We start from the raw sequence: 14,949 nt of genomic DNA on the forward strand, positions 1-14,949 counted from the left end.
CGAAGAGTAAAAAAGATTCTTTGCGCTTTCGGTCTCGTAAAGAAACGAACTTGCATAGTTGTTTTTTTATAATTCGTACAAAACAAGTGACAAACAGACTTGGAATCGAGATTTCCTTCGTCTGCATTGCTCATGTTGAAATACTACTGCAGTAGTGTCGGACTTTCATGGTGGTGGCGCGCTTATTCCTAACAAAATGTTTTGACGGCACATACACAAAATATTAACGTTTCCCACACGAATATGCGTTTTCTCTCTCGGAATCGTTATTATACTAAAGCAACTGAAAGGCTAGCTTTGCAGTATGATTTGGTGAACGGAAATAAACTTCACAAGCTTCTTTGAGAAGATTTTTAGGTTTGCGATCCTCCCATTGGATAACTCCCGCTTTACGACTAAAATACTTTGTCATATTTTAAGATAGGAATAAGTAAGTTAATTGATTAAATTTTGAGGGTGGCATTTTTACCCACAATATTAACAACTAGCAAGCACAATAAAACTTCAGAAGTTGTTGTTGCTCAGGGTACCGTGCAATATTTACTGCACAATAAATACAGTTACATCAAAACCACGGGTCGGCAACCTTTTCGTAGCTGCGGGCCAAAGCCAAACTTTGCTAGGTATCAGCGGTACGTAGTACTTTTTCACTAAACAACTATTTTATCAATGTTGTTTTCTCGACCCATGCTATGAACTGAAACCTGGCCGCTTTTACGTATGCAAGTCACGGATTCAAAATATTTTATGCCATAAACAAGCTTATTCGACCTTCCATGACCGCGCAAACTTTATTACAAATACAGCATCACGGTTGGAAGAAAATATATTAAACAAGGCAAATGGCAGTTAAAGTTGAACTTGAGCAGCATTTAGGTATCCTGTAAGAAATTCTCGTGCTTTGGGATCTATGTAGCCAAGCATTCCAGGAACCTATAAAAATTTTTTGCCTAAAGAGCAGTTGAAATACTTTACCACGGGTTTAACTACTCACTCTGCCGGGAAAATGTTTTGCAAGTGTTCCAAGACTTTCTGCTAAATACGCTTTGGGGTTTCCCACTGAAACTGGGTCGTGATCCTGTCTACCAGCAAATGCCAGTTGTGAGTAAGCAGTTTGATAACCTGAACAGATCATTTTCAACAAAACATACTTGTAATTTTGAATTTAGGAAGGTTCTCTCTAATTATATGCAACATTTCTCGCTGTCACAAATTTTTATATGTGAGAAATCGTTAGGTGGTCTTACCAGGGGTCTCTTCTACTTCAATAAAATGTTCATCATCAGGTACAGAGTCGTCTTCTGGAAGTTCAAATAGGCCTATAACTGCTTCCAAAAGCCGTGGCCTGAATAATAAGAAAACATCTATTTAAAAAAATTACTAGAGATGCTGCCAGGCATGGTTTATTGCTACAATATGACTCTTCTGGCAATTATAGTATTATATCAACGTTTTCTTGCTATGCAACAGCCTTCATCTGGATCTCTTGTCATCGTTGTATTGTAGCAATAAATCTCTATTTATTTACTGCCACTTGCACGAGTACAAAATATCATTACAATTCACTTGTTTTATGTTACCAGAAATGTGAGTAATTCTCATCAAATAATGCTGTACAAGATGCAAGGAGTTTTGTGTATCCCACTGAACATATTTTTCTCTCTGTTGCTCCTGTAACTTTCTGTAGATCACTAATGATCAGTTTCTCCAAAACCATTCCAAACATTCTGGAATTTGAAAACAAAATTCATTTGTACAAAACTCTGCTGTACAAATTCATTCAATTAAAAGAAATACATGCTATATAATAATCACAAAGCTGCTTTACTTTTCTTGTATGGAGTCAATTAAAGATTGGAATTTGTCAGCACTATACTTGGTTATATACAATGCAAAAAACACAAGAAGTCCCCGAATGAATTTAATGGTTTTGCTTCTCATCAACCGTTGAAAGAGCAATGAATAAATCTGTTTCATTGAGGATTCCAGCTCATCTCTGCAAAGATGGCACACAAAAAACAAAAAGTCGCTGTAAATTTGTTAAAATTAATTAGTTAGTTAGTTACTTACTGCCCCATATGTTCAACCAAACTGTTAAGTAAATAGAATCCATAATGATCATTGGCTTTAGAGGCAATAAGTTTCTGAAACACCCCAAGCAAATTGTTTAATTTTCCTGATTTGACAATGGTGTTTCCTGCCTACAGTAAACAACATAAATATGTATTTTTAATTTTTTTTTGTAAGTGTAACAATGGTTTCAGTTTTTCTTTGAAAAGCTAATTTTTTGCTTTTGTTGAAAACATCCCACCTTTTCAATAAAAGCCTGTACAAGCCGTACCAAGGCAGGGATGTTTCCTGGTCTCTCCCACAATACAGGATTCAGTAAATGTGGAAACAGGGACATGTATGTTTCAGGAGCAGGGGGGTCTTGCATTTCCAGTAAAAGTGACATGACTATAAGGTAAGTAAAAATTACATTTGGATGATAAGAATGCATACATGTCACTGAATATAATGATTGAAAATTGGTACAAACCAAACTACACTATGCTATTACCTTGAAAAACATATGGAATAAATTCTGTGACATCTTGCATTAAAATATTAGTAAATATTCCAAACAATGCTTCTTCAAATGAAACAACAGCAGATCTATCTTGCTTGCAAGTAATTCTGATGCACAGAGACAAAGCCTCAAACAAGTAGTGGTTAAAATGAGGTTTGCTAGGATTCTAAAAAACAAGTGTTTTACAAATGTAGTTGACATATCACTTCCCTTTATTTCTTCAGGCTAAGCAAGCTGTTTTTGTCAGATGATAGATTAATATTGTACCAAAAAAGTCACTACACATATATATATGGTACTATTTGCCATATTTGCACCAGGCTTATATTTAAAAAAAAGTATTACTCCACCTTGCTCACTGCAACAAGCTTTTGTGTAAGACCATTTACTATCAAACCCATATAAGGCATAATCAACTCTTGACCTAAAGATAGAACACGCATTAGTGTCTTCATCACATATTCATTTTCTTCCGAGCCAACAATCATCAGACAGGAAAATATTTTCGCGAGTACATTTTCGAGAAATGGCTGCAGGTCTTCTTTGGTGATCCTACAAAAATTGGGAAGCACCATTGCCAAGAACGTAATTAATAAATTCAGGTAACTTAAGCCAATATTTCCATGTTATTAAGAAAGACTCCAAACAGAAATAAAATTTCCAAATAGGCAGTTGGTACTTACAATGGTTTGTTATTTTGGGATTTAATCATGAGAATTCTTTCTATTGCATGGGCAGCATAGGTATGCACTACATGACTATTAGAGGCAAGAAGTTCTGTCAAAGGTGGGATAACAAGCAGTAGATTTTCACGCTCAAGCTGGGTTCGAAAAGTGACTACATATCTGATTGAGTCAGCTTTAAGGACCGATCTTTCATCAACTAAAACAACACATGATTTATTAAAAAAAATACACAGAAAGCATTACAAACTAAACTTACTGTTGGCATGGTTTAACTCTGGCAAAATATGGGAAACATAGAAGTCCTTGAGGTTAACTAACTCATTGGATTGTGTGGTCCCAAGTTTAGCAGTAGACCCTTTTTGTGCAAGGGATGTGACTAAATATATTGCTGCATCCTTACTTTTCCAATGATCCACCGGAGATGTGTTGTATTGCTGGCAGTAATATAGATATAAATTTTACTGCCTCTGTAAATTTTAATTTATTTTTTACCTGAAGCATTATTCCAACATACTGTGAAAATATTTGAGTAACAGGGCCCTGAAAGTGCTTTGTGAGACCTCTAACTAAATCACATGCAGCTCTTCTTCTTGTATCAACATCTTTATATAAAAAGTGCTTTAATTTAATAGGGTCTTTTGAGCATAAAAAGAATTGCTACACAACAGCACCAATAAGAAAACCAAATATTTTAGTTACCATGAAAATGTAAATATTTACCTGAACCTTCCAAATCACGCCTTATGTACTCATCAGCATTGTCTTCAAACTGTTCTTCATCACATGCTCGAAACTCCATATTTGGCACAACCACCTCAAAACAAAAATACAAAACTAAGCAGTTGTGTTCATAAAGGCAACCATGAATAAATGTGTTTTTTTGGGTAAACATGAAAAGGTTTTCAAGTTATCACAGTGGGTTTTGACTGGCAATAGTTTTATTTTATCGACGTTTTGGCCACCAAGCAGCAGCCTTTATCGGGATGTAAAAATGCGCTTATGGATAAAAATGGACAACGTTAAGGCGCACAAATTCTAGCAGTTTTTCCTATTTGTGCACCATAACATTGTCCATGTTGTATTATTCGTATTTTACATACCGATGAAGACTGCTGCATGGTGCCAGAAGAGCCGTATTGCAACAATAAGTTATTACCTTTTCACAGACTGATTCCAATAGTCCTTCCTGCTCAAATAAGGTCTTATACTGCGGCCTCTCACACACCGAACGTAAAAATCCAATTGCATTAGAAACAAGCTGCATGTATAATTAGAAGCATTAGGGGTTAATCCCTATCATGCCATGAATGCAAAGAACTGTTCAAAAAGCTAGTCAATTATTACTGTCAAGTTTGTTACAAATCTTGCTCTCAGTGGACATAAAAAATGCAATGTAGCAAGTACAGTTATAGCAAGGTTACCAGATCGTATTTAACTTCATTGCCAGTATTGATGAGCAAATTCCAAACTGCTGTGACAAACTGTGGTAAATATGGTGCAAACTCTTCATCATATTTTTGAGCATACAAAGAAACATTGTCACATATCTGAGACTTTAGCAACTCCACATACCCAGTTTCTTGACTGTCCTAAAAACACGATTCACTGAGTTATTGGAATACTTTTTATAATATAGTGTTGCACAATGACACAATTTCCAATTCTGATATGAATTTAGGAAGAGTGGTATTGAACAAAATTAAGGTACAAATGATTCAATAGAGCAATCTTTTTTTTCAAGAAATGTTTCGATAAAGTTGTGGGTACAATTTTTTTTCAACCATCTAATTATTCCATAATCCATATTCAGTTGGATATTTATTCAAAACAACAACCATAAGTTAGTTACATGCTGCTCCATACATGAGTGTGTAACCCTTCACATGGACTAAAAATGTAACAAATTGCTATTGGTAAGTGAATTTTAATTTTTTTTTTGCAAAATAATTGATGTCCAAAAAGACAAATTTTGACTGTGTTTAAATTTAAGTTATTCACTCTATTCTGAACCGATTAAAATGCTCGTGACACATTTATTGTAAAGTTTGAAAAGAGAAAGCTGTAAAAGCCTTTTTTGGAAGGCTATTGCTATTGTTTCATCACTGAAAGCCATTGCTCCTTTGTAAGCTGGTCTTGCAAGTTGGCGATTTTACAACGTATACTGTAACATCATAAATTATTGTTAATTGACAAAACTTTCGTGGCACATCTCAGCCCATTTTGTGGCACACCATTTCAACTACAGTTTATTCCTGTTGACTTTATTTTTTAACTTGGCCCAAGTTTGTGTTTGATACCCCTGGTTTAAGCAATCTCTGTACTTAGCTACTTACTGTTACGACTTAATTTTGATTATAACGTTGCTGGTCGTATTGCAACTGAAATATATAAAAACAGAGCAAAAAAATTTATAAAAATTAGCATTTTAAAAATTAATAAAAATTCATCAAAACGATACTGTAGACTTTTGTTGGTGCAAGGAATTGTTTTTCCATCCTAGTACATTGAACTGAATGTATTTTCGCACAGCCGAGGCAAATGATCATGATAATAATGATGATTTTATTTACCTTCTAGATGCTCGTATTGTACGGTAGTTGCATAATCTTCTATATATAGAGGCTTAGAGTGGAAAGAGTTAAAACATGACAATTTTTTTTTTCGTTTTGTATTACACAACCATTGTGCATCCTTCTCGCAATAAAGCATCAACTACCCAACAGTAATCTTTCTTCTCATTTCTAATTTCAATTTACACCATAAAAGATTGGGCAATTTCAAGAAAAAAACATTACTCCTGTAGTCCACTATTAAAAAATACAAATACATATACATGAATGTAGAATCTTTTATGTAAAGAAACAATAAAAACTTGCCCAAATTACAGAAAATGTCCAAATGAACATTGGCCCTACCTCAGTATGAAGTAAAGAATTGTCTGTGGTAAGAAGCATATGAAATTGTTCCATCCAAGTTTTCATGTTGTCTTCAAAAAACTCTGGAAGATCCTAGATAAAAAGAATAAGTTAAAATGAAATTGATGACGCGGTCATCAAATGTTAAATAAAAAATATTCTTTGACAATCAACTGTGGTAAGTTACAGGTGGGCCATCTTTCAAAAAATATTAATGGCTAGAATCCATCTAATAAATAAATTTACATGGTGTATGGAATTGGTTGCATATACCACTGCGGTGGCATAACTGCTCAGTTCTAAGTTTAGATTTGAGTTCATTGAGAATGTAACATACACACTGCAAATAGTAGTAGCTTACATATGTGAACTTCCAGTATTTAATTACAAAAGCATGTTGATTGTAAACTGTTAAAAATAGGACAATAAGCACACTTATGTGAATAAATTCTGATATCAGGAAGTTAAACCTAACCATGAAAAACCAAATGACCAAGTAAGTTAGATATATACCTGATAGTTCAGGCTGTAGAAAACCTTTGAAACCACTACCAATGAACTGAACAGGATCTAAATAAAAATATACTTTTATTCTTTTATTGTACTGAAATTGTTTTTAAATTTGAGTTCCAATGACAAATTAGAAGTTTATGATAATTGGGACTATGTTTGATAGTCTTTGCATCTTACTAAACTACTGTAAATGTTCAGTACTTAAGTCTCATTAGTATGGACTGACTGAATTCCTTGTTTTACATAAAAAAGCAGTGCAGTCACTTTGTGGATAGCTTGCATCATACTTTCACAAGGTGCAGTCCAAAAATAAAACAAATTTTCCAAACGTTTCTTGTTTGTTTAGATTTTGTGAAGTAATTCCTTTCGGGATTTAAAGGTTTACATAGTGCAATGGTCCAAATATGTTTTTTGTTAATTTTAGATAGGAGTGTTTACAGTTTAAAATTCATAAACATCTTACATTGAGCGATGATAAAAGGATAATAAACAATTAACCTTTAACACAGATTTTTCATTGGAGTATTGCGACGCCAACTTGATCGTATTTTCAAAAAGTTTTGTTAATGGCCCAGCAAAGCCATCAAGAACATACTTGATTTCTTGCCACAATTTATCTGACCTGAACTCATGACGGTACCTGCATGTAAAAACATATAAATAAATCTATGCACAGAAAAATTACTGACTTTATCTGATATTTACGCTTGTTAACATAATAAGTCATCAACTGATATTTTTGCAAAAAATGCCAATGTTTTAACAAAATTACACGCCATAAATATTTTTTATAAACCAGAGCGTGTAAATAAACAATAACATTAAGAGTGAAAATTAGGAAAATCTAAGCTGCGAGTTGCTTCATGATATTAATCTACACACAAATTTGCCGCAGTACGGTGACTTTGTGATGAGGGGCATAATTTGTCAAATATTAATTCCAGTGTGGTTTTATTGTGATATTGGACATCATGTCATGATTAAGTAACACAGGCTTGGTTTCCATCACTTACACATACCTATCTTTTTCATGCTTGCTGCTTTGTAATCTTTGCTAAACCTATTGCCAATGGCAAAATTTACTATTTCTTTCAAAATTAATGTGGAAAATAATAGTACAATGTTAAAGTTATTAGATAAACCAGTACCTAAATAGATTTCTTAGTGTACAATTAAGTAACTGTTTATGTACAGATAGTCTAACACAAAGATTCAAACCTTTTAAACAAAGAATGTGCAGTCTGTAAAACACCGTTAATGATGTGAAAATCTGCACTTTCAAATTTTCCAACCATTTCTGATATTAAACTTGGCCACTTATCAGGAAAGTCTTCTCTCCCTAGAAATATGAAAAAATGAATTCCATGAATTTGATCTAGCACCAAAACCATCAAACACTTTTGCATTATCTCAGTTCCATGTGGTTGTTAAAGGCTCCAAGATATTTTGTTATTGGGGTTTTGGTAAAATTGCACAAAATAAACTTTGTTCATACAATCTTGTTAGATCTACTTCTACAGTGTCTCAAAGCAATTAAAGTACTGTTTCTTTTGTATATTATAAATTTATAAATACCACCATTTTGTTCATATTTTTTTTGACTAAGATCAAACACAAAACACAGAGCTTGAAACCAAACAATTTAAAAAAAAAACTGAATCCAAAATTTAAGTTTCTTTTCTAACAGAAGCCCAACAAGACTTGATTTCAGTTATGTTACATTGAATACTAAACAACCTATGATGCTGATAGCTTCACTTAATTGTTTTTGATACTGTTCTTGGCTATGAAGCATCAAGTTAATAACATTTGCTTTGATGGACAATCTATCCTCTTCACAAATTTTGTTTGTTTCATCTTCAACCTAAAAAAATCCCTGTCAGAACCTAAATATCAAGTCCTGTTGTGATATATATGATCATCATACAATGTGCCAATTCCGTTTTACAAAATTTTTAAATGAGATTGCTGAAGCCAGAGCAGTAGGTGTTACTCCTTTTTCTTTGCTTCCATCTTCAACAAGTTTTAAAAGCATCAAAGCATATCCTTGTGTTTGCTCCACTTTCTCAAGAAACTTTTCAGCTAATAAGAACATTGTTTAGTACAAATGATAGCAAACACACATTTTAACAGTTAACACAAAGCCCAACTAACCTTGCCTTCTAATATCTGAATCTGCAGAGAGTGTTTGTTGCAAATAATTTGCTAATGCTTGAAAGTCTTGTTCATTCATTGTTGCAAAAGTGGGTGGTTCAACCACAAAACCATTGATAAACAAAATACAAAAATCCTATTACACAAAATCAAAATAAAGGTTGTGAAAGACAAAGTACAGGTTTGCAAGAAAGCAATCATAGTTACAAAGCAAAATGCAACCAATAATTACCACAAAAATGTGTGGGTTAACTATTGGACCCTTTTTGCTGAGAGGACAAACTAGACAAAAGTTTGAATTGGCCTTCATTGAAAACTTTAATAGGGATTGACAATTCGGAATAAAACATCTGGAGGATTCTAATCCAAATTCCAATTTAAATTAAATAATGCAATTCAGTTTCATAATTATCTCACAAGCTTTATCCCATTACTAGTTCAACTATTTTCTTTTCAATTACATTGATTCAATGGCATGCAATGTTTGAAAAATTATTGCACTTATGCAGACCTTTGAAAAATAGGTATTTACTTTACAATGCCACAAGGAAAAACAGAATATAATTTGGAATTCTGGATTCGATTTAAGTAATCTAGAATAGTGTGGTATTCTATATACCCCCCTCCCCCTTGTATGCAAATTCAATTACCGCAATCAGAAAGCCTAGGAAGTAGAGAAGGATGTACATATACAGTCATTTAAAATAGAATAGCATTAAAAAAGGTTAAATTTGGTATGTATCTTTCAACTTCTCTTTACACAAACTCCCAAACAAATGGTTCATCTTACCTGAATAGCATGGCATAAAATCAATTGGCTGCAACTAAAAAAAATATGTTTTTAATTTACTACCATTCTGACCTTATGTTCTTAAAAAATAAATCTTCTTGAAAATTTATGAAGGCACCTTTCAATAATATTCAATAATTGACAAAAAATTTTTTTAGAAAATTATATCACCCCCATTTTCTGTTGTTGATTTTTCAGTTAGTAAACAACAAAACGGCATGTCATCGCTGAGTCTGTTCAGCGTAGTGGAACAACGTTAATAATAATGGCAAAATTTCATTTTTAAAGTAGCGTTATTTATTTAACGTCTATCTACACCTCCTTTCCACATCTCATTAACCAATAGGTTGAAAACCTGTTTCAAAATCACCAGAAACATCAGTAAAAAGTTCTTAACACATTGTTTACCAAAGTAAACGCAACCTTGCAAACCTTGGTAGTTTGTTAGAGGTTTTTCATGGGTGTCTTGATAAATTTGTTTTCTAAGATGATTGTTGTAAGAAATATTTTCAGTAACATGAAGATTTTCATATTCTTTAATGCAGTGGTTCCCAACCTTTTTCCTTCGAAATCAGCAACCAGTTCTCGCACACATTTTAGGGGACAATATAAAGTAAACCTTGGTTAAACCAAATCTTCACCTAATTTATGTGAAATTTAGGTGCATTTGATGTGACAAACAGTTGCGTTACTTCCCTCAATAACTTTTGAAAATCAAAATTAGTGGCTTGAAACAAACTGTCAAGGAAAATGCAGATCTGCGCCTTATCCACAAAAATCAAGCAGAGGTCTACTATATGTGTAGACATTATGGCAAAACCGAAGTTTTTACTGTAACAACATTTTTACTGTTCCTATAGAGCAGTGATTTTCAACAGGTGTTCCGCGGAACACCAGTGCTCCGTGAAAGATCATCAGGTGTTCCGCAAGAAATTTATTAGACTGATGTTCCGTGAAACACGTGTCGAAAATCACTTTTTTATGAAAATAATCATCCACTATCACCAGTTTGAATGTTCTATTGTTGTGAAACAATAAGATTCGTTTTGTAATAGGCCTAATAAGAATGTAATTGCGCGAGCCTGTTGCTGGTTAAGTACAATGCCGCAGTACTTCCAACAATTTGGTGTTCCGCACGGTTATTTTGATAAAAATAATTTTCCGTGGCTCAAAAAGGTTGAAAAATACTGCTATAGAGTATAGAGGTAATATAGTTTCATTTAAACAAGTCTAAGAGTCCTTACGAACAAGTCTCGCGCACCCCTGGCAGGAAATCCATCACCATTGCAACAAAACTTTCTTTCAATTAAATCTTTTAATTGAAAGTGCTCATAATATGTAGACCACCTGGAAATAACAAAATGCTAAAAAACATGATAGATACAAAATGATAGGATGAAGCTGCAACAAACTATCTATAAGGTGAGAATAAAATTGTCATCTTTTATGAATATTACACAAGAACGCCAAGCATTGGGACTATAGTTTTGCATTGTGGAGGTTGGAGGTCATGAAGGATAAGTACTTGATAGAAAAAAGAAGTCACACTTTTCGAGGAAATAAGCGCAAAAAAATTTGCATGACACGAAAAGCGTCTGCGCAATTGAAAATCCCCTGTGCAAACATTTACAAAACTAAAAGGGGTGTTGGCCGATATGTTATTTATTATTATTAAACCAGCAAAGCTAAACAATACCTATATAAACCAAAGGCATCTGTTTTACAAAATTTTGACCTTTTTATTAAACTGAGAGTACTCGAATTATCCATGTAGCAACAAATCTTAATCGAACACAGGAGATAAGGAGATATACGGGCCAAATACACTCAAACCCATTCATAAACACCCGGGGCCGAGATGAGTTTGCGAAAGATTCAAATCCAGACCATGCAGCGTTGTGTAACACAGAAGTAGTAAGCCCACAAATATGTGAAGCATATATATTTAAACATGCTTTTGTTTCAAAGAAAACCTGTAATTCTACAATAAAAATTCGAATGAAACTTTTCACGTAAAACACAATGACTATTTTGGCATGCCTCTCCAAATGACCTGTTTTACATTTGGCGGGAAAAGTATAATATGTTCCTTGGTAACAAAACGGCTTTCCAGATTGTCTCCGTCACGCATGACTTCCAGGAGATCAAATGCGATGCCTGGAAAATACTACTGCATCGGGTCACAAAGTTTTCGCCAAATTTATTACACATATAACTCTGTGTAAAATAGAAATCTGTGCTAAATTTAATGTTTAGGTTTGAGCAGGATAACCACATGTTATTTTTGGTTATATATTTGAATAAAATACTACACTAAATTATAAGCTGGGTGCCCTCTTAGGGCGAATTTGGACTCCATTTGCCACATTACTTTGCAGCATCATTCTCTTCGAATTATGATTTCGCCAGGTCAAGCGGGCCCTGCCGTTGTTAATGGAAAAAGGGCGTTTTTGCATTTTATATTACTCTTTTATCCAAAATATTGTCTAAACGGTGGTAAATGCCCCCAAACACTTTTCCAACAACCAAATTTGAACAAACTGTGTAGGCTAAATGGACAAGGGTATATCGACCCTCGACACGAGACAAACTCTGCGATGTATCAGCGGGCCGTACTATAAATTATATATTTCCAATATTTTCCTCTTTAGGCCCCATATCAGTAACAAATCCCCAAAATCAAGTTTTGAAGGCCATCAACATTAATACCCATACTGAGTGATTTGCTTGTTTTTCCACAACAATTCCTGTGGTCGGTGACCCATGAAGATCTACTGGTACTATTTGAAGAGAAAAAAATTGATTGCAGCTGCATCGGACAAGACACAGCAAGGATCTGAGGAGCCTCCAGGAGGATCTCATGTCCTGTAGGATAGCAAAAACAGTCCCAGGGGGCAACCAAAGAAACTTTCCTTGAACACTTTTTTTGCCATAGCGTAGAAAGGGTTGGGGCCAACATTAAATTGCAAATTGGATGAGGTTTTTGTGATTCATTTTTTCGCAAAACCAACTTAAATTTTTTGCAGCCTATTCAGCTAAAATAATGTCGGACCAGGGGGAGAAATGCCCCCTGGGGGGCGCTTTAAGCAACTATCCTGCAACTAATTTTGACCTGAATGCGTAGATAAGAGGCGGGCCTAACATAATATCATAAATTAAGGTATACTACTGTGATTCAATTTTGAGCTATGAAAAATTGAACATTTTAGTGCTTTTTCAACTAACTTTTTCACAGCACCCAGAACCAAATGACTAGCTGAATGAGAAGGGCAAAAAATGCGCTAAAACTGCACCAAACACGCCGAAAATCGCTCTGGCAACAGCACGTGACTACCTGCTCATTCAACCCGAAAATTGACCTCACTGCATCACCGGTTGCCTTGTGACATCACTGAGTTTCTCTATCACCGAGGAGTACAAGACGGACATTTCCCGCGGGCGAAACTTTTTTAATAGAAATACTGATATGCGGTCTTTACTGTTCACAATGTTGAAACCTTAAGGGCAACTAATTATCTCGAGGCTGGGTCCGGATGACTTTGCTGGCTAGGTACAGGCAAAGGCACAACACATATCGAATACTGGGGAAGCTATATTCGTAGCAAAAAAGTATTAAAAAGTTTAAAACTAAAGGTTTGTTTATGGAAGTATTCCCACTGCCCCTATAACTTATTACAAGGGCTTAAACAACATGTATTTTGTCAATGTTGGACCTTTCACCAAAGCCATAAATACAACAATGGTTGTCGTGCTGGACTTTGGTTGTAACGTTTGTGATCATAGACGTTTCGTATGTTTGTCCTCTCTCTCTCTCTTTAGGACTCAGGCCTCGTCACAGTCCACTTGGTGGCCGAGTGTAGCATCATGCTTCGCTAGTGCCGTCCTTTGCCTGTTTTTCGCTGTAACGTCGCGGTGGTGTTATTTTGGTCGAGTCTGTAACGCTCTTCCGGTTTCACGCATATATGCTCTACCGCAGTCTTTGCACGGAAAAAATATACAACTCCCTTGGGTTGGGCAACATTACTCTGCCCAGAGTTCTATGAGGCTTTGTGTAGACCGCAATACCATAGCCCGACATCAAACGCCTTAGCGTGTCTGTTAAGACAGGAACATATGGCACAACGATTGTGCCGGTAGTTGGCGCTGATTCTTGCGGCTTTTTTGCGAGGTTCCTTCTGTAGGCCGTATCTCTGTAGTTCTATGGAAAAGAGTTTCTTGGCGAACTCCTGCGCAACAGAGTTAATGAACATGTAGCTGAAAAACTACCAAAATATTGAGGTGGATTTTGAGGAAAAATGAATCACAGAAAGTATGCTCAATTTGTGATTTTCTGTTAGTCCCGTCCCTTGTCTAGGAATTCTGGTCAAAATTATATTCGAGATAACTACTTTAAAGGCTCCCCCAGGGGCATTTTGTCCCCCCGTTGGACACTATTTTGACTAAAAAAAGCCAAAAAAAGTGTAGCCCTATAGGGTTGGTTTGTGAAAACATGAATCACAGAAAGTATCCTCCATTTGCAACAACATTAAGTCCACTAACCCTCCTCTGCACAATGCATTCAGAATTAGATGTCTCCTGACTGTTTATGACTCCCCCCAGGGCTGTTTGTACCCCCCCCTAGGACTGGCAGTTTGGAGGTAAGCCTTTGCAAAATACAGGGTGGGCATTTCCCGCCGGCGAAACTTATTTTAATAGAAATACAAATATGGATTCTTCTCACATCCATGACTGATACAAATTCTTTCGCAGCGCTTTCTTGATGAAATTTATTATCTCTTTTGCTCGGTCTTGCTGTATCGGATATGCTGACCTAAACGATAGGTACAGATTGGTGTGCGTCGGGTACCGATGCAAGCACGGTCGCTGATCATATACCGTTCTTATCACGAACAACCTCTGTATCCAAAAAGGGTCATTTACCACCACTTTCCTTTTCCAAAGTGAACACGATGGAATCTTTCACATGGTTGATGGGGACAAGGAACGACTGGTGCTGTGCTGCATCAGCGATAGAAAAGGTGTCGTCGACATAGCGCTTCCAGTAACGTGGAGAATGCGCAAAAGTGGCAAGTGCCTTATCCTTAAACCTTGGACTTAGTGGTAGTTCCTTCTCTCCGAGACAAGAGTGAGCCATAATTGCACAAACTTTCGAGTCATTCCTAAGGCATGACACCCATACATTCTCTTACTACAACAAATATAGTGCTATTCTTGCTGGTATTGTATTTTTATGTGGAAATGACTTTTTACTAAATAAAATTTCCAAAACAATGGGTTACTTTGAGCAGATATACGATTTGATTATTTTTTTTTCGTTTTAAC

At 35.3% G+C, this 14,949-nt stretch overlaps 1 protein-coding gene across 1 annotated transcript; it reads right to left on the minus strand.

The window, feature by feature from the left end:
• Nucleotides 1–780: 780 nt before the first annotated feature.
• LOC145903635 (exportin-2-like) lies at nt 781–9,649 on the minus strand. The gene is made up of 23 exons (XM_082991744.1): nt 9,628–9,649; nt 8,838–8,973; nt 8,611–8,765; nt 8,421–8,547; nt 7,902–8,022; nt 7,182–7,323; nt 6,684–6,740; nt 6,171–6,263; nt 4,677–4,844; nt 4,412–4,513; nt 3,976–4,069; nt 3,748–3,857; nt 3,512–3,689; nt 3,253–3,451; nt 2,920–3,121; nt 2,561–2,735; nt 2,312–2,457; nt 2,071–2,201; nt 1,829–1,996; nt 1,581–1,727; nt 1,248–1,345; nt 995–1,122; nt 781–933 (listed from the first exon to the last, which is right to left on the minus strand). The coding sequence occupies exons 2-23, from the start codon at nt 8,914–8,916 to the stop codon at nt 850–852; spliced, it is 2,904 nt and encodes a 967-aa protein (XP_082847870.1). The 5' UTR covers nt 8,917–8,973; nt 9,628–9,649; the 3' UTR covers nt 781–849.
• Nucleotides 9,650–14,949: the final 5,300 nt, after the last annotated feature.

Source organism: Ascidia mentula, chromosome 5, assembly GCF_947561715.1.
Source record: "Ascidia mentula chromosome 5, kaAscMent1.1, whole genome shotgun sequence".
Lineage (NCBI taxonomy): Eukaryota > Metazoa > Chordata > Ascidiacea > Phlebobranchia > Ascidiidae > Ascidia > Ascidia mentula.